Source organism: Protopterus annectens, chromosome 1.part2, assembly GCF_019279795.1.
Source record: "Protopterus annectens isolate FY-2018-M chromosome 1.part2, PAN1.0, whole genome shotgun sequence".
Taxonomy (NCBI): Eukaryota; Metazoa; Chordata; order Ceratodontiformes; family Protopteridae; genus Protopterus; species Protopterus annectens.
Genome location: NC_056727.1, coordinates 222,461,796 through 222,486,358, shown reverse-complemented (window position 1 = coordinate 222,486,358; position 24,563 = coordinate 222,461,796). Strand labels below are relative to the sequence as shown.

Genomic DNA, 24,563 nt, shown 5'->3' with positions numbered 1-24,563 from the left:
GGAGAGGGATAGCCAGTGTTGATTACAGACCCACTCTGTTCACAAATTCGTTCTGTGAACTACCCAAAAAGAACAAATGGGGATAATTTGGATTAACATGGGTAGGCTTGTAAAGGCTCTAGGTCTGCTAGCCTAGTAACTATGAACCTATTAACCAAAGGATACAATAATGCAATTTTTAGCATTAAGTTTCAGGCCATGATTTTGACACCAGTTATTTACTTGAGATAAACCATTCTGCGGGATGGCTAAGTCATTTGGGGATTCAATGTCTGCTCCTAGCTTGCAGTCATCTGGAAACTTAGTCAGCCAGAGCCCTTTGGTATTGGCTTTTACTTCAGAAGAGAATATGCTAAACAGCTGGCAATGCAGTGGGTGACACAGGGTTATTCTCAGTTTATTTTTAGCTATTATACTATGCCTGAATAGACAACTGTGTCAAAAGCTTTGGCCAGGAAGAGGTATGCGGTGTGTACCATTTTGTCTTTATCCACTGCTTTGGTGACCTTTTCAAAAAATCCACCAGGTTGACTAATTCTTCTTTACTTATTTCTTCTATGACATGGACTGTATACAGCAAAGCAGTAGGTAATGAGGAAGGACCTGAGTTCATTGTGCCTCTTACTACTGAAGTGCTAGCAGAGTTTGCAAAACAAGACAATGCTACACTCCCAAACAAAACAGATGAAGCTGAAGATAGACCAAAACAGTGAAAGCAACACAGCAGCAGCTGGAAAGCATATGCTTTTTAAACATCAGATGTTACAATAACTGCAAGGAGAAGAACCAAAAACTGCAATTAATTAGAAAAAAATGAGGACTGCAAATCTCCTAATCTAGATGGAAGGATGTCGGTGTGGGGCAATGATGGAGGGGTGTCTTTCTTCAGCATTGGTCATTATGAGAAATACTGAATCATGTGACAAAGAGAAATGGAAGAAATTCCCAAATTTAAACTTGCAATACATGGAAGTAAAACATTATTTTCTTTGCTGCTGAGGAGAGTATTAAGCCACAGATCTGCAACTGTTGCAAATGCAGAACACATCCTAAAGGCAAAATTTTTGGTTGGAAAATCACTGGATGAACAGATGACATGGCCCATGGCTGCTATGACTTTGAGTACTGACACAATGTCACAAGACTGAAGAAGGGTGCCATCCATGTCTCTTATTCCTGTTTGGGACCTAATTAATTTAACATTGTACTGATGGTAGTGCTGATCAGTTTCTTATTGGCCAATATTTACGGCTGCTACAATGCCGTGTCATACATTTCTCACCAAATCCTTGCTGAACATGGTCTTTTTAATAAAACTGTAAAATAACACACCAATGAAACTACTATGTGACATCCACAAAAGACCAGTTACTGCAAATGTGTAATATGGACATAAGCAACAGCAAACACATTATCAGGTAGATTACAGTTTGATCTTTCTATCCTTGATGATAAAAACAGAAATAAACATTTTGGCCTGTGAATGCTTCTGATTTCTGCTTAAAGAACTGGGGGATAAATCAGGCAGGCTCCATGAATTCATTTACCTACCTGGCTGATGTGCTTGCCTTCTCCACGGTGGACATGAGCCGTGCAAATGCATCTGTTACACGATTTGTTGTGCTGGCAGTTTCTAGTTTAGCTGTGGTCAGTTCATACAGCTCTGGGTCCACCCCTGCTGTAAATAAACACACAATCAGTTTCTAAAAAACAAATACTTGCCACTAGCAACTACATGCAATAACTAAGAAGATTTCTGTAAACACCTGAACTTGGATAAAGGCTGTGAAAAATGCATCAGAGAGACTACTGATGCCCAATATGAAAAAGAATTATATATATATATATATATATATATATATATATATATATATATATATATGTACATATATATATATATATATATATATATATATATATATATATATATATATATATATATATATATATATGGGTTACCTTCAGAACATCGACAGCTCATTTCACTGACAAGCAAATCAGCAAGACCATTTCACTGAATGTTCATTTCACTGACAACTCATTTCATCGACAGTGATATATGACCGTTACCCCACTGTAGTGCAGACTTGGAATTAGAATATAGTACGGGGGGTATGGGAGGCGTAGCCCCCCCACATATTATAAAAGTTTAAGCTATAGAGATGGACACTTACATGTGCAATGAATAACTGTTTTGCAGAAAACAGTATACAACCAAAGTATGTGGGGGGCTTCGCCTCCCATGCCCCAACACCCCCCCCTTACTATATATTCTAACTCCAGGGTCGCACTACAGTGGGGAAAAGGTCATATATCACGGTTGATGAAATGAGTTGTCAGTGAAATGAGATTTCAGTGAAATGCTCTTGCTGATTTGCTCGTCAGTGAAATGAGCTGTCAATGTTCTGAAGGGAACCCCTATAGATATATATATATATATATATATATATATATATACACACAAAGTTTATTAATTTGTCAAACAAATTTAAATATTTTACTGCACGTGCTCTGTCTCACGTACTGCACAGAATTTTTCCTGAGACAGAACAATTCTAAAAATGAAAACAGTTCAAACTTAAATACTCAACAGCAATTTGCATAGCTTGCTACTTACATTCTACCTCATAAATTACACAGCAGTTCTGAGAACAGAACACTTGTAAATACTGAATACAATTTAAAATATGTGGGACATTTGTAAGCCCAAAGAGTAATATAATACCTGCTACATTACAAGCAGTTTAGTGGCGAATAAAACCCACCAATAAAAGTTTTGGAAACAATATTATTACATGTACAAATATACATGTAAAACTGATACATTACAAACTATGACTTATGTGGAAGGAAGAAGTATCCTCTCCCACCTACTGATTACTGGTGATGACTTTTATAAAAGTTTGTACTATCAATGATTTAATTATAGTGCACTCACACACTACTAATGATGCAAAACATTTCTCCTACATCCTGATGTTTACAGAATCAAAAGGCAGCAATAAAACACAAAGCATTCACCAAAGCTACTGCAGTGCACAAAGCTCTATGCATTAAGCAATACAAGAAATAAATCTCAAAAAAGACCCAAGAAGGTGCCTACAGGAAATGCAGTAGACTGTGTGTGCTGTGAAATACTTTTGGCAATGTGCTGTAGAAACGGTACTCTGTAAGCACTAATTACTTGTGTCGAAAAAGCCTTAATTTTTAAATTGCTTAAACTTTGCTTACAGTTCCTACAAATTTCAAATGTGACAGTTTTTCTTTACTTCAAATGAAAGCCTAATTTTTGCTACCACTTAACTTTAGTTCTACTGTAAACAATTCAGAAGCATTTTAAATGAAACTAAAACAAAATAGATGATAATACTGCTAAAATCTGGAAGAATCCCATTATATGAATACTTCTACTCAAACTCTGTAAAGATGACTTTACAGGAAAAAAAAAAGCCTAGCATTACCTTTTCAGTTTTTTGATTCTACAAGAAAAATGCATAATTTTTCAAAGGTGCACTGATAGTGGCTACAGGGGGTTAAAATGAACATCCTCAGGCCATACTGGTGTATGTGGGATCCAGAATCTATGAGGAAGACAGGCTAGAAATGCTGTGGGAAGTATGGTGAACGAGTCTTTTAAAGACAGTGAGGGATTTCAACAGAATTACTGACAGTGGCAATCGGACGTCATTGTAAAGATACACTTAGTGTTTGCAATCCCGGCTTATTCCCACAGCAAGCTTGCTGTGGTCAGGCAGAGTGCATTCAGGCAGCAGTTACAAGACCCAATAGATAAAGTGGGACAAAATGAATCACTGTTGATAATGGGAGTCCTGAATTCTTGTATGTGGACAGACCAGATAAGAGATGAGGACCATCTGGGTCCACATGGGTGGGACACCAGGAATAATGAAAGAGAAGCATTTTATGACTTCCGTCTGACAAATGGATGATAAGCCAATGCATAGCTCATGAAGAATGACAGACCCAAGACCACATATAAAGCAGTCAACATGCAGCGGAGGTACACCTCCTCCTAGTAAAGAAAAGGCACTGGAACAGAATCAGAGATTGCGAGTAATCCCCAGTGAAATTACAGCCCCCAGCTTTTATTTTTTTATTTTTATTTTTTCATTTTTTTATGGACAGCACAGTGGTGTAGTGGTTAACATTGTCACCTCACAGCAAGGGGTTCTCCGGTTCAATTCTCGACAGGGGTGCCTTCTATGTGACGTCTGCATGTCCTCCCTGCATTCATGTAGGTTTCCTCTGGGTGCTCTGGTTTCCTCCCACATTGCAAAAACATGCATCTGGAGCAATTCTCCTCTGGAATTAAGATGTTTCAAGCACATTCTTTATACTGGGCTACATACATAACTACAGTGTTGCCTTTATCAGCAGGTTTGAGTACTATATTATGTATATTTTGTGAATACGTCTGCATCAAAACCACTCTGTTTAGTCAAATTATAAGAGTATGGCACTTGTCTAGAAGACAGCTAAAAATAGCTCAACCTAGGGCAGGAAACAATCTTTGTAAAAGATGTCAATTACTGTTATTTTAACCTAAAATTTATTCTTAGAGTGCTTTAAAAGTTTTACATGCCTGCTAACAGAAAAAAATAAGGGATCCATTGGAAGGTTATAAAAAAACAGTTAAGGAAGCAGAACTGGCTTAGAACCACCTGGTCACCACCCAAGGAGTGGAAGCAATATTGGAGATCACAAGCACAAGGGTTACAAGTTACTTGGATGATAAAATAGAGCACAGATACAGAGAGATTTTTCAAGATCCATGGAACCGCAGAAAAATACATTTGCTAAAACAATGAAAGAACAGACGAAACAGAAGAGGTATTAAGTAACCACTCAGATGGGGTGCTACAGAAATTCAAAGAAGAAAGAAAAGAAAAAAATGACCACCTATGAAGTGGTGTATGAAGAATCAAAACCAGAATTAGTGGAAGTTGACAACAGAGTCCGATAAGAAAAATCTACAATTTTCTGCTATACCTGAAAAAATGGAAAATATTAATTGTGTGTCATTTAAGGAGAATTAAATCAGTGGATGTGGTCTCTTAACCAAAAAAGTCTACCAGGTCTATGCACCTGGTTTATATGCAAGTAAGTTGCCCAGACCATCAATAATGCAATTCCAGCCTTACTGGGGAAAGATGATGCTGGCAAAACTATGGCTAAAAGACAAGGTACTCAAAGTGAGGGAAGCAAAAGTGTTTGTTGAGAAAGATTACTTGGGAGCAACAAGACAAAGGAGAAATAAGTTTGCTTCAGCACTGAAGAAACTTGGACTGAAACTTAAATTAATATAACCCGCAATCTTCAAAACATTATATTCTACCAAGACATTTGTAGAAAATGATCAGACAATGGAAGAACTGCACAACTACCAACAAGTTGCAAGGTTGGTGCAGGTAAAGAAACCCAAATGTATAAAGATCAATGGAGAAGGGAGCAGCCCTTGCTGTGGCCAAGAATGGATCTTTACCTGTAAAACATTTCCCACAGTTTAAAAAAAGGCAGCTCAGCAGAGAGAGGTATAGGAGATTTTCAAGAGTATCGGCAGCAATCAGGACTTGACCACCTAACAGAAGTACATGAAACAGAAAATGTGTATAAGGTGCAGTAGACCTCTAATAATACAAACAAGTGTGGGAGTTCTGTCAAGTATGATTGTCTGCCAATTTACTGGAGTTTAATAGCTTACTAGGTCAATACTGCTAATGGCAACTGTGAACGTTAGGGAGCACTTTCAGGGAAGCATAACTTGTGAGCAGTCAATAGCCTGCATAAATAATCAAAGTAAGAGACAAAATCCAGAAAAGATACAAGTATATACAGTTTAACTGGAAAGAGCCAACTAGAAGTGCTCAGATCACTGTAAGCTGTGCATTAGTGAAGGCAAGTACAGTTTGCTGTAATTAAATGCTTAAGTGTGCCCTGATTATGTGGCACACAAGGATGGCACCCTAACTGCAAACCATGTAACTGTGGTTTGATTAGCGACTCTTGTGCTGAAGAAGGCAGGCAGGAAGGCAAAGTTGTGAAGGGGCATGACCTGCTCACCTCTCTCAGGAATGGGGGGGCAACATACACTTATGGACATATGGGGCAGTATGATTTCCCTGGTGGAGACCAGGGAAATCCCTGCTAGTGCTCTGGAGGGTAGGGGAAAGGCTGCTGGGGGGGGGTACCCCTTGTGGAAGTAAGGGAAAGTCCTCTGCAGTCATCCCTCTGCATATCCCTTCCCAGCACTTCAAAGAGTGTGTGTGTGTGTGTGTGTGTGGGGGGGGGGGGGGGGTAAGAATGCAATAACAACGTCTTGAACCCCTCCCCCTAAAAGCTCTCTGATAGTCCCTCTTGGCCAACTCTTGACCCCAGTGATGTGGAATGAATGGAACAATTATTCAGGCAGGCAGCAGCTGCAGACACAGCAAACAAAAAATGCATAACTGTATTGTTGAAATGTAGGTTTCAGTAGAGGCAAAAAGCTGCAAATATGTGAGATTGAGCTGCTTGGTATGTAGCAAATTCCAGGAAAAGCTTGCAACAACTAGAAAAAAGTGAAAAAGTCTATTTTTCTCTACCTTGCAGTGCTCCTGGTCACATTTGAGAAAGAGTGAGCTCTGGCAGCCTTGTAAGGGTGTGCTCTTAACTAGCAACAAAAGCATGGAGAGGAGAGCAGCAATGCTATTGGTAGGGTAAAGGATTATTAGCAATGGTATATAGTCCTTGGGTCCCTGGGAATGCAATTAAAAGCTAGCTAGATAACCAAATCAAGTTGACCATTCATGAGTTCTTAGAAACTAGGGATTCTACGTGCTTAAAATGCTAGTGGTGGCTTGTGAGAATTGAAAATCAAGAGAAGTAAAGGCAGAGTATAGAAATTGGAAAAACAGTTCACCAAGGGACCAAGCAGCTCTTTGCAATAACAAATGCAAAGAAAAGCAGGAATCTGAGAGAAAAAAGGAATCCTGTACCTACTGAAAGAGATTGTTACTGTGATGTGCAGTGTGAAGAAAAAGCAGATGCTTCCTATGAATGAGGGAGGGTGGAGACAGTAAGCAATACGAGTGAATGAATTAAATAAATAATAAAAAAAAAAGGACTTTCTACTCCATGTTCAGTCATGCAATTCAGCATGTTATGGCAGATTATTTTAACTGGTAACTCCTACAGCAATTTTAGAGCAATGGCAATTACACAAGAACGTCACACACCACAGTTTTGCTTGTTGTAAATTTGTGGATGAACAAAAGGGGGTAATGTTTTACTGCAGTGTACATTTAGTTATAAGTAACCAAACCAAAGGGTGAACGGGTCATACAGAAACCGTTCAGTAAAGAAAAACTAAAAAAACACAGCCAGGCAAGAGTTTTCACACCTACTGTAATGAAGGCCCATGGGATACATGCAAATGAGACCTTAATGGCTATAACTCTCAGCTGCCCAGTTTCACAGAATGTCCATATTCTTGCCTCATATTTTGGCCTGTCCTAGTATTTATTTATTTTTTTTTTTGGCAAATCACTGAGGACTGAAGTCACCAACTATAGACATACATTTGAGTTTCAGACTTTATATCCTTCAGAAAACGCACACAAACATAAATCTTGTTATTCTAGCAACTCTCTAAGTTTACAGGAGAAATATTTAAAATCTGTCCCTATTTTTGAGTTTTGGCACCCCCCCCTCCCCTCCCCCAATTATTATTTCAGGTTTTGTCCAAATTTCTTATACTAAGAGTTTGAGAGGTATGTTAAAGACATAATGTTTCAGCTACATGGCTTCGGAATGACCATGACATTTTACTTTTTACTGGCCTAAATGTACCAAAAAAAACTTACAGAAAAAGTAATTTCATTCAAACGCCATGTAGCTGAAACATTGTATGTCAGTAAGGGGATATTTGCATATATCCCACAAGCCTCCTTTACAGGAAGTTTAAGGTACTACACAGTGAAAGCTCTAGCTTGTCTGGGTTTTTCTTGCGGTTTTTAGTTATACATAAAGTGGGGATAGCACTGGATAATTTGTTAAGGGGGAGAGAGTAGTGGTTAGTGTTTTTATTTCCTTTGTCAATATGTAGTACACAGCAGCAATTGAAAAAGTTATATGAAAAGGGTTTGAATAATTAACCTGCCAGCATGTTTCAAATATGCACATAAAATCTGTATTAACAGGGAAGGTAAAGACAATGGAGAATTCTTTATGACTAAGATAAATGGCAAATTAAGAAAATCATGAAATGTAAATGGTCTCTCTACTCTCAATAAGGTGAACTGGCTTTGCTACAAAAGACACAGCTAGATAAAAAAGCTTACTACAAAAAATCTTTTGGGCAGGATATTCTGCTGAATCTCAGTGAGCTAGCATAACAAAAGTGGTGATACTGGCAGGAAATAGCAAATCCATAAAGACAGAAAATGGGAACAAACAGAGAAACTTTGCAGTGGCTAGAGGATACTGCAAAGAGAAAATATCCCACTGGTTAGTATCTACACCCCAGTAAAGACAAACCAAACAAAGAAAAATTCCAGGAGAGACCTAAAAAGTTTCCATCCAGGTCTCCTACTGCTGGGAGAGGACTGGAACATACTATGGAATGGGAATGAGGTGCCTGGATGCTCGCAAAAAGAGATGATAAAGGAAAGGGAAGCTCTTAAACTCAGATGAAAATACCAAAAAAACACTGGTGCCACAAATGAACGAACAAGAGAAATAACGTAAAATAATGTATTCAACGTTTTCGTCTGAAAGACTTCTTCAGAATAAAACACTGGCTTAAATACACCTGCTCATTTGTTTAAAATTCACTTAAGTCAATTAAATTATATACCTATTAACCATAAAGCCACAAGACTGTAAACACCATATAAATCCAGCTTTGTTGTTTATTTTTAAATATTACAAAAACTATGAATATTAATTACATTTCCCTAGTTTCCTATCAGCTAAAAACACTTTATATTAATCACATTGATCAACCCTGGGGGAGTATCAGCACCAAGTTTTAGCTGCCACATTGTTTCCCTCCTTTCAACTTTATTTTTCTTATTGCCTCCCCTCAAATCAATTTTAACTTGTTCTAAAATAGAAAACATGAATTTCTTGTAAGACTTGCATTTCACTGAATGCCTATAAAGAGCATTACTTTCATCTTTAGTTTTTATGGAATAGCAATGTTCTTTATACGTTTACCAAGACATCTTGTTGCCATAGGTGGGAGGTTGGCATAATGGTTAAGGTGTTTACCTTGCAAACACAAGATGCAGGGTTTGATTCTCACATGGGGTAGTTGGCTAGGCTTAAAATGACCCACAAGGGGAGTTAGCTTAGTAATAATCTGTGAACCTATGAACCTATAGCTATATAATAAGCAGGGCAACCTGAACAAAAAGCAACGTATACTATTGTTTTCTGTTAAACAATTGTATCTACCTTCTATACTGATAGTTTTATAATAATGTTCAAAATTTATATATGGTCCCTCCAAAATATACCTACAAACATTGCAATTATAGCATTTATACAGCACTTTGGATTTATTTGTCACTGGTGGTACTCTATGTTTCATCTAGTTGAAGCATACTTTTTATCGTCTGATTTTTAGTGTAGACAAACAAGGGTTCATCTCCCAAAATAGTGTTCAACTCTATTTCCTGTTATTATTTTCCAGTTGTTTTGAACTACTGATTTAATAATTTCACTGTCTACTGACATCTCTAAAACACATCTAGGTAAACTCTTATTACCCTTTTCTATTCCTTGCTGCTTGTTATCCATAAACCCACTAGTTAAAATAGGTGGAAAATCATTATTCCGTCTTTCTTTAACATTAAAGGCCACTCTATTCAACAGACTGTCAACTATCCTCGATTTATAAACAATTGTGTCATAAATTCTAGTTCTTCTAAAAAATCTACTTCACTGCTAACCATTCTTGATGCTCTTATATACTATCCCTTAGGTATGTTCATTTTCATAAAATTGGGATGGCTGCTATGAAAATGAACAACATATTTTTTTCCTATGTATTCTACTTGAGAACATGTATTCTAATTTATTCCAAGCGAGTTCAACATTAAGATAACAAATTCTGTGTCCGACTTCACCAACAGTAAAATTCAGAAAACTACTACTGGCATTAATTTCTTGTAAAAAGGTATTAACGCTGACATCATCTCCTTTATAATAAAAAAAAGTGATCATCAACAAATCTACAGTAAAAAATAATATTAGAAAAAAAGCCAACGGTGGGCAGGACGTCCTTTTCCCACCAACCCATCACTAAGCCAGCAAAAGCTGGGGCTACCGTTGCCCCCATTGCTAGTCCTCTTAGTTGTTTGTAGTATTTTTTGTTGAAAATAAAATATTTATTTTCCAATAATAATTCCAACAACCCTAGATGCAATTTGATTTTAGAGTCACTCCAGGTGGTATATTTATATAAAAAATTACTTACAAACTCTATACCTTCTATTTGAGGAACAGCCGTGTATAAAGAAATGACATCTAATGTTAGCATAGTGAATTCATTATTGTGCAAAACTGCTGGTGTTATAGTCATGGAAAATACTCTTATACAGTCTAAAAAAAAGATCACAAATCCTTTATAAAGGAAGGAAACTCTTGAACCAGAGGAATAAAAACAGAATCTAAATACAATGAAATTCCTTCGGTAGAGCTGCCTGAGGCTAATATTTATTTATTTATTTTTATTTTACATTTGTTGACTGGGCTAGTCTAGCTGGATACATGTCCATTTTCAGTAGAGACCCAGGGAGATAAGCTCCAAGCAGGTAAAATGAGAAAAAATACAATACTTAAATACTAAACAAAAATACAATGCTTTGAAATTATTTAAATTGCAATACATTGGAGAATTAAACCTATTTGGAAAGAAAAAAAAATTCTATTTAAGTAGAGTGGTATAGAGTCAAAGCATAGTTTAAGATGCAAATAAGTACAGGTACACCCAAAGGTATGAAGATATTAATATTGGACAAAAGAAGGAGACAAGAGAAAGGTTATAGAAGAGAAGAAAAAAAAATGCACTGGCTAGTATATGGTTGGTTTGCCTAGTAAATTGTTGCAGAGGGGAGAAGGTCCAGAAGTAAGGGTTAAAACAAGATGAGAAAGATAAGGGGAGGAAGTAGGGTTCAGTCTGGCTTAGAGCGGGGAAAAGCCAGAGAATTTTCAGATGTTCTTTGAGGTTTTTTTTGAAGAGAGATGTAGATGAGAGAGATGCGAGTGTCCTAGGGAGCTGGTTCCAGACTTTGCCCACAACGTTAGTAAAAAGTGAGTCTCCTGCTTTATTATTAGATTTAACACTGGAAATTAGTGACTTATTGGCCGAGCGAAGTGTTTCCAGATTTTTATAAGGGGAGATCAGGTTAGTAAGGATAGGGGTATTATTTGGGTGGTAAAGAATTTTTTGTATGATCACTAGTTGATTATACAGAAGATGGTTTTGTAGTTCAGACCATCCGAGCTGTTTAAGATTAAGACAGTGATGGGTTCTAAAAGGGATGCCTGTGGCAAATCTGGCTATGTTGTTATAAGCTGGTTTCAAGCTTGCTTAGATTGTTTCTTGATAGATTGGTGTATATAGTGGAAGCATAGAATAGGGCAGAAGTGAGGTGAGTCTGGGCAATGGAGGTTCTAGCTTGTGGAGTGAGGTAGGGTTTGATTCTATACAGGGAGCCTAGTTTTTTATTAACAGTTTGAATAGTATTGTTGATATGGTCGTCAAAGCTGAGTTTATCATCTATGGTAATGCCAAGGAGACGTGTAGTAGTATCAGGGGAAATAGTAGTTCCATTATTAAAGGTAATTGTGAAGTAGATCTCTGGTGACTTTTGGGTAGGAGCAAAAACAAGTAGTTTTGTTTTTTTGGGATTTAGGAGGACGCAATGATGGGTAAACCAATTTTCAACAGTGTTAAATACTGTTTGAGTGAGGGTTTGAAGAGAGGTTGATGACTTAGCAGTACAGATCAAGGTCGAGTCATCGGCATATTGTATACAGGTGGCTTTAGGAAATACAGTGTTGAGATCATTTATAAAAATTGAGAAAAGAAGAGGGCCTAGGATAGATCCTTGAGGGACTCAAATGTTTACGGGTAGAGGTGTAGAGAGAGCACTGTCCCAGACCACTGCTTGTTGTCTATTTTCAAGATGGGATGTAAACCAGCATATTGCTTGTGTGTCAAGAGATTGGGCTTAGTACACTGATCAGTAAGTTGTGGTTCACCATATCAAAGGCTTTTGATAAGTCAATGAATAGTGCAGAAGATAGAGCGTTATTATTTTGATTCCTGTTAATACAGTCTGTAAAAGTTAGTAGGGCGGTAGTTGTACTATGAAAGGGCCTGAAGCCATGCTGGCAGTTAGCTAGTAAATTATTATGGAGCAGATGTTGAAGTAGTTGATAGTGAATACATTTTTCCATTATTTTGGCCAGTGGGGAGAGTAATGCAATAGGTCGAAAATTAGAGATATCGGTGGAATTGCCTCCTTTATGTAAGGGAATAAAGTGGTAGACTTTCCAAATGGATGGGATGTTTCCTTCTATGATTGTTCGGTTTATAAGGATGGATATGGGATATGCAATGACTTTGGCTGCTATATGAAGGTATTCAGCTGGGAGGTGGTTAGCAGAAGGGGTACAAGGTTTAAGTTTTTGTAGGAGTTTGCAGACAAAGGATGTTGGTATGGGCTGCATATGCAAAGAGGGCACTGAGCTGTTAGTGTTTTGGAAAGGAGTGGGGGAAGTAGGAGATAGTGTATTAGTAAGTGTTTGAATAGTTTCAGTGAAGTAATTGTTGAAGGCATCCATTATTTGTAAAGGATTATTATGGGGAATTGAAGATGGGGCTGGAGTTTTGGTATGTCCTGGTTTGATTAGTTTTATTAATGCCTGACCTGAACTTTTGAGGGTTTTTTGGGAGTGATTGTTGAAGGAGGAAATAATAGTTTTGTTTATCTAAGATGATGTCTTTTTTGGTTGTATTTCTTAGCTGCTTATAGTGTAGGTGGTCTGCAGAGCTCTTAGTGGCTCTCCATTTGGTCCATATTTTGTTTCTTAGGAATAGTTTTTCTCTGGTTTGTAATACTATCGGTTTAAAGGGAGGGTTGGGTCCCACTTTAGGATATTCAACCACAAGAAAATTGTATAATCCTACAGACAAATCACCATTCATTAAAAGATCATATAAATAACAATGAACATATCTGAAACTTATATCTATTGTATCATATGATACTTCACTATATTCGTTCTCATTAGACATGTTTTCAATAGCTTTAATATAGTATTCTGTCTGCATAATGACCAACCCTCCCCCTTTGTCAGCCTTCATAAAACGTAAACCATATTAGTTTCTCAATTCAAATAACGTTTTCCTTTCTTCTCTTGTTAAGTTGAAAAATTTATACTTAGGCTTGCTGTTCAAAACAGACCTAACGTCTCTTTCACAAATGCTATCAAGCACTTTAAGCGTTGAATGCAAATTGGGATTATAACTAGAAGGCTTACATAAGCAATTTGATACATTCACATCTTTCATAATATACAATAGATTTAACTTTCTTATATACATTTTAAGTTGCAATAACGTATTACTAACAGCTGTGCATTTGCTGGGTATGAAATTCAAACCCAGCTTTAAAACGCGTTCTTGTGTTTTGTTTAAAATCATCTCAGTTAAATTGTAAACTTTATTGTCCACACTCACTGCTAAATGTGGAGAAACATTCAGTTCCTCTTCTGAAAACGGCTACTGCCTCGTTGCGGTCTCGACGGAGTCCTGTTGGCTCTTGTTCTGCAGTTTTTTGAATTAACACTTTCATTTTCATTTGTATTGGTAGATCCTTTATTAGATCCACTAATGTTAACGTTGTTACTGGACGTCTCATCCTGTTCACTTGTGTCAGAACGCAGTTCTTGTGCTGCTGCAACTTTATCAACTATACTTAAAAAGCCAGTCACATTCTTAGTTAGAGAACTAAAAGTAGGTTTCAGTCTCTGATTCACATTTAATGCATTTTGCTTACGCTCCTTGTTGTCCCTACTGATGAAATATCCAACACTGGCTTTATAATCATTAAGGTCTCTTTCTATTTTTTTGAGCTTTCTATTAATAACCTGCTCATATTTTTCAACAGTGTTAAATATTTTATAATTATCATTGCTATCTTGTTCATTGTTTGAGACTTTTAATACTGTTGTCAGTCTCTTCAAGATTTACTTTCAGCACTGCTAGAGTCATTGTTCCTTTTAACAAGTAATTTGAGAAAGTCCAGACCCACAGTGTTGAAAAACTGAATCAGTTCTTGAAAAAATGCATATTCCTTATGAACACTGTTAGGGACTTCAAAAAATCTAAGCCCTTTAGGCACAATTTTACATTGAATACAGTGCTCAAAATATTTGTTCTCCACTACCAGAGCACGATATTTCTTCAATCCTTTTTCCAGCTCAAAAAATTGGTCTGTTAAATTATTAGTTGGACCAATTTCATCCCCTGGTTGAGTTGGTGAAACAAAGGGATTACTAGACAAACTTAAGGCAGATGCTACATTTTTGTAGGTTCTAGTTTCAGCATTATTCTTGTGTGACTTGTTACTAGCCGAGATAAAATCTTTGCTAGTCGTTTTAGAAGAGATACCCTTCAATGTTTTCACCTTTTTCAGTAAGTCTCTTCGTCAAGGAAACCAGAGAATTTTTAAGTTCCCCCAAAACAGCTACTACGTCCTCCATCACTGGATCTTGGCTGTCAGGAACTGGATAAAGACAGAGTTCAAGTAGTTCGTCCTCTGAAACATTTGCCATGAAAAAAACAACCAACTACTAAAAAAGAAACAAATCCAGCGAAATCCACTTCAACCAAACTTGAACTTGTTTGTCTACACTAAAAATCAGACAATAAAAAGTATGCTTCAATGAGATGAAACACAGAGTACCACCAGTGACAAATAAATCCAAAGGTATGTATAAATGCTATAGTTGCAATGTTTGTAGGTATAATTTGGAGGGATCATGTATACATTTTAACATTATTATAAAACGATCAGTAAAGAAGTTAGATACAATTGTTTAACAGAAAACATAGTACATGTTGCTTTTTGTTCAGGTTGTCCTGCTTATTATATAGGTATGACAACAAGATGTCTTAGTAAACGCATAAAAGAACATTGCTATGCCATAAAAACTAAAGATGAAAATAATGCTCCTTATAGGCATTCTTTGAAAAGCAAGTCATACAAGAAATTCATGTTTTCTATTTTAGAAAAAGTTACAATTGATTTGAGGGAAGGTAATAAGAAAAATAAAGTTGAAAGGAGAGAAACAATGTGGCAGCTAAAACTTGGTGCTGTTACTCACCCAGAGTTGGACAATGTGATTAATATAAAGTGTTTTTTAGTTGACAGGAAGCTAGGGAAATGTAATTAATATTCATATTTTTTGTAAAATTTAAAAATAAACAACTGAAAGCTGGATTTTTATGGTGTTTACAGGCTTGTAGCTTTAAAGTATTTTAATGGTTAATAGGTATACAATTTAATTGACTTTTTAATTGATTTTTAACAAATGAGCAGGTGTATTTAAGCCAGTGTTTTAGAGCTGTATTTTATTCTGAAGAAGTCTTTCAGACGAAAACGTTGAATAAATTATTTTACGTTATTTCTCTTGTTCGTTCCTTTGTGGCATCAGTGTTTTTTTTTTGGTTGAAGTGGACTTCACTGGATTTGTTTCTTTTTCCTAGATGAAAATACCTGGGATGAAAGATGTTTTAGTAGCTGTGGGAGATGTGGTAGACTACACATCCTGCTACCAGAGATTTGGTAACCTGGCCACATTAGACAGGTTACATACTTCTGGGGAAATATGTGTACACATTTTGGAAAACAGTGATCCACCCTCAGCCCACTTACATCCCCATGGAATCTCACAATGTGACAGGCATTGGCGTTTTCCCACAAACCTATTGAGGAAAAATTCAGAGAATGGATGAAAAATATGTTGCAAGAATTGAATCTGAAGTCTCAGCTAAGCATCTAGTGGTTAGATGGGTACAATGAAGCTGGATTTCAGGTCATTACTGGAAGGGAAGGCAAAGGAAATTCAAATGGAAAGAAACATTAGCTATTGGGATTACAAAGAAAAAAAAAGATGCTGCAAGGAAGAAAGGGGGATTAACCAGAGTAGAGGAGGAGCAAATTACGGAAAAGACAGTGAGTATCTGGACAGCATTAACAAGTTTAAGAGAACAGAAGCTCAGCAGGTATATTAAGAAAACAGCTAAATATCACAGAAACTGTGGCCTAAAGCTTAGGCAGCAGAGAGTAGAAATTACTACAAATTAAGTGAACAGACTCCAGAACAAGGATATTACAGGTACTAAACTGTTTTACTGAAATTTATGTAAGTGGGAGAGTCTGGGTGAAGAAAGGAGGAGGAGAGAGAGAAAGGGCAGTTCAAAGCATTATATGGCTAATTTGAACTTACCTTCACTAGGGAAAGTGCAGGAGGGCCACTTGATGGTTCAAATAGGAAGTTATAACATAAGGGCTCAAATTCAAAAACAAGCAACAGGAACCATCACCAAAGACAGACAGAACACCCAACTATGTTGGGAGACAAGAAATTGGTGAGAATGTGGTATTTGCTGATTAATAAAGTATTTTGGGGGAAAGTGCTTCTGGAAAAAGGCTGTAGTAGCAGTACTCTCAGAGGAATGTAAAAGCCTGACAAACCCTTCATCATATAGACCTATTTCAATGTTTGACCCATGATTATTAAATAGTTTTGCCCATAACTGTGGGGAGAATATCCATGTTTCTCCAGATGTTGATAAATCTAAGCAAAAGTGGTTTTGTGGTAGAAAAACTAGCATCTGACAGCATTAGCAAAATAATGCTCATAAAGATGGAAGCAAATGTTCTGAGGCAGAGAAAGCTTCTAACAAGGTCTGCTAGGACTATATGGGTAGAGCAATGGGCAGATTTGGTTTGCCCAAGGAATTAATTGAACATGAAGAATTTATGCAAGTTCTACAGCAAGGTTAAAGCTGTGGGGGGCTTTCCCTAAAATTTCATCTAGGTAGTGCAATTAGGCAGAGATGTCTTCTTTCTGTACTATTTGCTTTATACCTGGTATAACCAGCAGAGAAATCAGATTCTTAAATATTTAAGGATAAAACTTGCACAGAAATCAAGGGAAGTTAGCAGTATTTTAGGCAATGGTACAGTTAATGACCCTTGAACATTGATTTATTTATTTAGTTTTGTTCACTAAGAAAATCACAATGCTCCCTTTTCAGGGGAGGCTCGCAGAGAAAAGCTCTGAACAAAGTACAGAAGTGAAACGAAGTACAAGAATGAGGCATTTAGATTATTCATGCAATTATAGTCAGATATGAACTTCAAACAATTTTAGGACCTACTAAAAGATTATTTTATTATATTTTAGACTACTTTGTAAAACTATATGCAAATTCTAAGTAGTGCATATCAAGACATAATACAAGGACACAGTGCCCCTTTGTACACAAACATACATAGCAGCAGCTGAAACACAGTGCAGAGTGTAAAGATAGGAATATCAGGTAGACATAATTATAGCACTGAGGAATGACCGTATAAATTTTCTTGCCAATAGCTGTGACTAAGTGTAAGATAGGTGGTCTAAAGGACATCCACTCACAGAATAATTAGGAGGAAGAACAGATGGATTTATGAAGGCTCATTGTGAATTTTTGGAAAGTAAATGCGAGCAGTACAGGCAGATGGCTTAATACATAGTACAGCAAATTAAGAGAAGGTAAATGTGAAGAGTACACAACAGCAGTGTGTTATGTATGGTATGTGTTAATGAGGAGGTTTAGGCAGGAAGATAGTAATGCAAGAGGTAAATTATATTTAATAAGGAGGTTTAGAGTGTTATTAGAGAAGTAAAATTCATTATAATGAGTGCCCCAATGTGGTATAAGACATGTGGGTAGATGTTGTCTACTGGGGTGTGGAGCTCTAACAGTGAAGGTCAGTTTCTGATGGATGATTGCTTTGCAAAGACAACTGAAATTGATTGTTTTAGTAATAACATAGCCAAGAATCTAGGAGGATCTGTTTTAGTCTACTTTTAAAATACGGAATGGAGTTCCAGGACATGGAAGCCTGGTTAGACTAGAAAGTACAGTTGTATAAAATCTTACCATAACAGTACATGTCCTTCCTGTCACTGCTGCAGTATTCCTTACTAAAGGGACCCCTTGCCAAGGGTAGCCCTACATCCAGCCAGTATACCAAAGCCTTAAGTTTTTTTAGGACGTCATGTGTCACACATATGCTCCCCATTCTAGGTGCAGGGCATAAAGGTGACATATGGACGTACCTACCTCAGTACTGAAAAGCCTATGAGGAACAACAGTCCAAGGAGAAAAAAGGAAGAACATGTACATTCAGAAGTAAAGAAGGAAAAGGAATAGAGAGAAAAATGGGGGAGGAGGGAAGAAGGAAGGAAATACTGCAACAGTGAAGGGAAGGACATCTACTGTTACAGCAAGATTTTACACAACTTTACTACATCCTTCCATATCACTGTTGCAGTATTCCTTAATAAAGGGAGAGTACAATAGCTCAAGAGGAAACATGGGAGGAGGAAGGCCCAACACAGCCCTTCAAGAAAGCCATGCAGCACAGCCCTGGCAAATCCAGCTCTCTCCCTGGAAGCCACATCCAGCATGTAAAGTCTAGTAAAAGTATGGAGAGAAGTCCAAGTAGCAGCCTCAAGGATGGAAATGATCTCCAATCCCTTGCAAAAAAGTACCAGAGGAAGCCACAGCCATGGAAGAATGAGCTTTTACAGAAGCAGAAAGGCTTTTCCCATGAAAGGAGTAACAAATGGACATGGCCTTAGAAATCCAAGAGGAAATGGTTTGCTTAGAAACGGACAAATCTAGAGATCTAGGATGAAAGGAAATAAAAACTTGTGAATGGCCTTAGTCTTATCTAAATAATATTTGAGCTACCTATGTAAATCCAAGGTGTAAAGAACATTCTCACTAGCAGACTGTGGAGAAGGAAAATTAATAGAAGTGAAGCAAATTAATAGATGGATTAAGAGATAAACTATTAACCACCTTAGGCATAAATTAAGGATTAGTATGAAGAGGCACCCTGTCCCTATGAAAAACTAAAAAAATGAGGAACAGCATAAGGGCCTGAAGATCTGACACCTTCTAGCTGAAGTAAGAGCCAAGAGAACAACAGTCTTCCAAGAACAATTCTGCAAGTAAGCTGAAGCTGCATGCTCAAAAGCAGCCTTAGTTAATTTTTCAAGAACAAATTTAAGGTCCTAGGAAGAAGGAACAGGCTTCCTGGGAGGCCTAATATGAAGGACGCATTAAAGAAATTGTTTGACCGCAAACCTAAAAGCCAAAGGAAAAGTCAAAGGCAGACAAGCAGAAACAGCTGAAAGGTGAGCTTTAACCAAACATTATGCCAACCCAGCATGGAGCATTTCACACAGTAAGACAGAACCAAAGGAACTTTCACAGAAAGTAAATCCTGGTGATGTGCAAGACAACAGACAGAAAATCTACTCCTTTTGGACAAATAAGACTTCCTGGTAGTGGGCTTTCTTGCCTCCTGTAGAATCTGTAGCATGTCCTCAGAGAAACGATGACTAAAAGGGATCAAAACTCCATCACCCACAGTGTTAGTTGAACAGTAGACAAGTGAGGATGGATGAGAGATCCCTTATCTTGTGTGAGTAGGTCCACCCTGTGAAGTAACTTGTGGTGATTGCCCTTGGCTAGGTGCACAAGAGGGAACCAATGCTGTCTGGGGCAAAAGGGAGTCACCAACGAGATTTTGGGGGAATCCTGTTTAATCTTGAACAGGACCCTTGGTATGAGAAGAAGGGGAGGGAAGGCATAGAGAAAAGTACAGTTGTGTACACTTACCATAAATGCAGATGTTCAAGTGTATTCACTGTTGCAGTCATTACATTTGGGGTAATCTTCTGGCAGGTTGCCCTCAGTCGGCCTGATTAACAAAGTCTTGGGTCCTGCGTCAGTTGCTGTCCCTTCTTCCATGACGTCAGGTCGTCAAGGGTATAAAACATGCAGCCGACGTCATTACATCAGTTTTTCTTGCCGCAGATGTCAGGTGCCCCCCCACATGGGGAGCCAAATATTTAAGTAATTAAAAACACAAAAATATATTTCCAAACAAAAGCAAATGCACCAAAAAGGCTTTTAAGCATAGTAAAGGAAAGTAGAGGTATAGTAAGAGAAAAAAACAGGGGGTTGGAGGGAGGGTAACCAGGACTGCAACACTGAATACACTCTAACATCTATATCCATGGTAAGTGTACACAGCTGTACTATGTTCTTTGTGTTTCACTGTTGCAGTCATTACATTTGGGTAGAATCCCAAAGCTATGGATGGGAGGCTGGAAATAAATAGCATTAGCAACAGCTATAAGGCCCTGCAGAACTGCAGTGGCAAAGCCTGCCCTGGACTTAGAGAAGAGAGGCAAATGATAATGCTTTGTAAAAGTATGAACAGAACTCCAAGTAGCAACTTCTAGAATGTCTTTGGTTGGTACCCCTCTGAGAAAAGCTGCTGATGTAAATGCAGCCCTGGTGGAATGTGACCTAATGCCCTTGGGCACCGGTTTACCATGATGCAAATAGCATAAACGAATGCAGTGGCTTATCTACTTTGTGATAGTCTGCTTTAAAATAGTCTTTCCCTCTGATCCTGCAGCAAATGCCACCAGTAGCTGCTCAGACTTTCTTAGAGATTTGGTCCTGTTTAAGTAGAATCTTAGTTGACTGTGCACGTCCAAGGAATGCAGAATCCGCTCCCCCTTGTTTTGCGGATTTGGATAAAAAGTTGGCAAGTGAATAGTTTGGTTAAGAGCCACACTGGATACCACCTTAGGCATAAAGGAAAGATTGGTCCTGAGGGACACCCTGTCTGGGTTAAATACAATAAAAGGCTCCACAGCCATGAGGGTCCTGTAGCTCTGAAACCCTTCTTGCTGAAGTGATTGCCAGAAGTAAAGCTGTTTTCCAGGATAAAAACTTTATATCTGCAGTAGCAGCTGGTTCAAATGGAGGCAGGGTGAGCTTTTCCAACACAAAATTGAGGTCCCATGGAGGAATTGGTGATCTTCTGGGAGGCCTTAAATTTTTAGCCCCTCTAAGATACTGTTTTAGCAAAGGGTGAGAAAAGATCGGTGGCTCTGTGTTGTAATGAGCCAAGATGGTAGAGGCGTGGATTTTTATTGATGAAAAAGATAGGCCCTTGTCAAGCATCTCAGTCAAGTACTGTAAAATCTGAGGAATACTTGGCTTTGCTGTGTCAGCTCCTTGTGCTTGGTTCCAAGCACATAATCTCTTCCATTTATCAGCATAAGATTTTCTAGTACTAGGCATTCTAGCTTCCAAAATGACATCCATCACAGATTTACTGAGAGGTGTTGTTTGAATAACTACATGATCAGCCATGCTGCCAGGTTCAGAGTTTGGAGATCATTGTGCAGGATTTGATTGTTCTGCTGAGACAGTAGATAAGGTATTTGAGGCAAGTACCAAGTAGGGAGTTGAGACATATTCCTCAGGATTGGGTACCAGTGTTGGCGAGGCCAGTCCGGGGCAATTAGAATCATTTTTGTTTTTTCTTGTCTGACCTTTAGTAGGACCTTGGGAAGAAGAGGCAGATGAGGAAAGGCGTACACTGATAGGTTTTCCCAACTGAAGGATAGGGCATCCAATTTCCATGCATGTCTGTGATAAGTCCTTGTGCAGAATTTGTCCGGTTGATAATTCTGGGGAGAGGCAAATAAATCTATGTCCGGGCTCCCCCATTTCTTTGTTATCGTGCTGAAGACTTGTGGATCCAGTTTCCACTCGTGAGGGTCCAAAAGGTTTCTGCTTAGGTCATCTGCCAGAGGATTTTGTTTTCCTGGCAGGAATTGAGCTTGAAGATGTACTTGGTAAGTCAAGGCTGTGTCCCACAATGCCATGGCTAGTCTGCAAAGGGGGTAGGAGTGTGTGCCCCCCCTGCTTGTTTATGTACCACATAACTGTGGTGTTGTCCATCTTTATCAGTAGTTGTCCTGGATGGAGTAAGTCCTTGAAGGCTGTCAGGGCATTCTGAACAGCTAACATCTCTTTCTGGTTGATATGCAGATGCATTTGTTTTGGGCTCCATATGCCCTGAATGCATCTCACCGCCAGGTGGGCCCCCCAAGCATAGTCTGATGCATCTGTAGTTAGGATTTGGTTGGCAGGGGTAGAGTGAAAGATCGTCACATGTTCTGGTGACAAGTCTCTGCCCACCAAAGAAACTCCTGTTGTAGGCAGGGAATGAGAGGAATCATTGTTTCCAGACTGTGACAATGTTGACTCCATACACTTTTTAGGTACCACAGTAATTTCCACATATGCAGTCTTGCATATGGAATCAGTAGAATGCAGGATGCCATGAACCCCAAAGCCTGCAGAATTTGTCTTACAGATAACTCGGTTTTTGTTGCCATCTGTTTGAAGTAAACAGTCAGTTGCCTTTGTTTGTCTGGCGTAAGGTAAGCCATCTGGGCAATTGTATTCAAGCTTGCACCCAGGAATGTTATCTTTTCAGAGGGTACCAGTTGTGATTTTTTTTTGTTTATTGTGTACCCTAGGCATGTTAGAAGCCTTTTCACAAATGCCAGATGATGAAGAAGAATGTCCTTGTTTTCTGCTTGAATGAGACAGTCGTCCAAGTAAGGAAGCATTTGCATACTTTGTCTGCAAAATGCAATTACTGGTGCCAGGCACTCTGTAAGGACCCTGGGCACAGTAGATAAGCCAAAGGGCAGTGCAGAAAATTGGTAATGCATAAAACCAGTCTTGAAGCGGAGGTATCTTCTGCACGATTCCCTTATTGGGATATGCAGGTATGCCTCTTTTAAGTCTAGAGTCACTAGCCAAGCGTTCTTGCCCAGCATGGGCAGAAGCTGCTGCAAAGTTAGCATTTTGAATTTTGGTACGTCCAAGAATGTGTTCAAAATTGATAAATCCAATATTGGGCGCCAGGCATGGTCTTTTCTGGGTACCAAGAACGGTCTTGAATAAAACCCTTGTCCTTTTTCCTGTTCTGGCACTGGCTGAATAGCCCCCATATCCATGAGGGATGTAACTTGTTTCTGTGCCTCTGCCCATTGATTTTGTGGCAGATCTGGCCAACCATTTGGAATTGGCAGAGTGTGGAAATGAAATCTGTATCCCTGGGATACTATGTTTAATACCCACTTGTCCTGGGTTATTAACTGCCAATTTTGAGCATGAAGTGCTAGTTTTCCGCCTAAGGGGGCTGCCAAAAGATAAGTGCTTGGTGATGGCAGAGGGAAGTCATTGAGACTGTTTACTGTAGGGTTGCGCTTTAGTTCCTCCAGATTTGGAGGTAGAGGTACTTCATTGCTTTGACCTGTAAGAATCCTGTGATTGTTATCTAGAGCCCTTTGAGCACCTGGATTTGCCCCGTGAAGCTCTGTCGGACACAGGAAAGGACCAGTTCTTTGTAGGCCAGTGCCTACTGAATCTTGGTGGCTGCACTTGTAAAAAGTCTTTTACAGTTTGCATAGACTTAACTTTGTCTTCCATTTTCTTTAAAACCTCTTCTGCCTTATTACCAGAGTATCATGCTGTAAAGGTGCATCCAACAATTTAGCTTTAACATGATCAGGCAAATTTTGCTCCTTTAGCCAGGCATGCCTTCTAATCACAGATCCAGTAACTGCGGCCCTGCAGGAGGCCTCCAAGGAATCAAAACCACATTGCAAAGTATGCTTTCCAACTTGTTCTGCTGCATGCAAAAATTCCTGTAATTCTTTATTTTCCACACATTCAGAAATCAACATCATTTTCTGTTTCAATAATCCCATAACATGCTGTTGATATTTAAGCATATGAAACTGGCAGTTTAAGGCCCTAATTGCCAGGGTTGCAGACGTATAAACCGTCTTTCCCCATCTATGCAGCGCCCTGGAATCTTTTATCAGAGGGGTTAGGATTCTTAGCTGTTAAGGCCTTTACACCTTTGGGATCCTATGAGACTGTTTCAGGGTCAGCAGCAGGGTTTTTGAATAAAAATTTGTGCGAGTCAGGAGCCCTGTAATATCTGTCTGGCTTGCTAGGAGCCAGAGGTAAGGAATCGAAGTCATGCTTGATTCCGAAAACACATCATCAACAATGTTTAATACAGGAGGTATGGCTAAAGACCTATGCTGAAGGAAATCCCTAAGCCTCTTTTTTGATTGTGAGAAATCCTGACTCTCCCAATGAAAATGTTCCCTCAAAGTATGCAAGGTTTCCCCAAAGGAATAATCTTCAGGAGGAGATGCAGATGGGATGGATTCTTCTGCATCTGAATCCTCATAGGGTGGTATAGAAAATTCCTGATCAGAAGAAATAGAAACCTGATCTGAAGATTCATAATCAGTGTCTTGCCTAGGCCTATTATCGGGGGGGGGGGGTTGGGAACCCCTGA

The 24,563-nt window shown here is 38.5% G+C and overlaps 1 protein-coding gene across 5 annotated transcripts in view; it reads right to left on the bottom strand.

The window, feature by feature from the left end:
• Nucleotides 1-24,563, bottom strand: part of AFTPH (aftiphilin) — a 1,798,650-nt gene that overhangs the window by 130,609 nt on the left and 1,643,478 nt on the right. For 3 of the 5 annotated variants that reach the window (XM_044055647.1, XM_044055669.1, XM_044055655.1), the window contains one exon: nt 1,552-1,678. In XM_044055647.1, the coding sequence (XP_043911582.1) occupies nt 1,552-1,678 (127 nt within the window). The remainder of the gene's footprint in view (nt 1-1,551; nt 1,679-24,563) is intronic. The other 2 variants (XM_044055663.1, XM_044055671.1) reach the window with 1 other exon arrangement.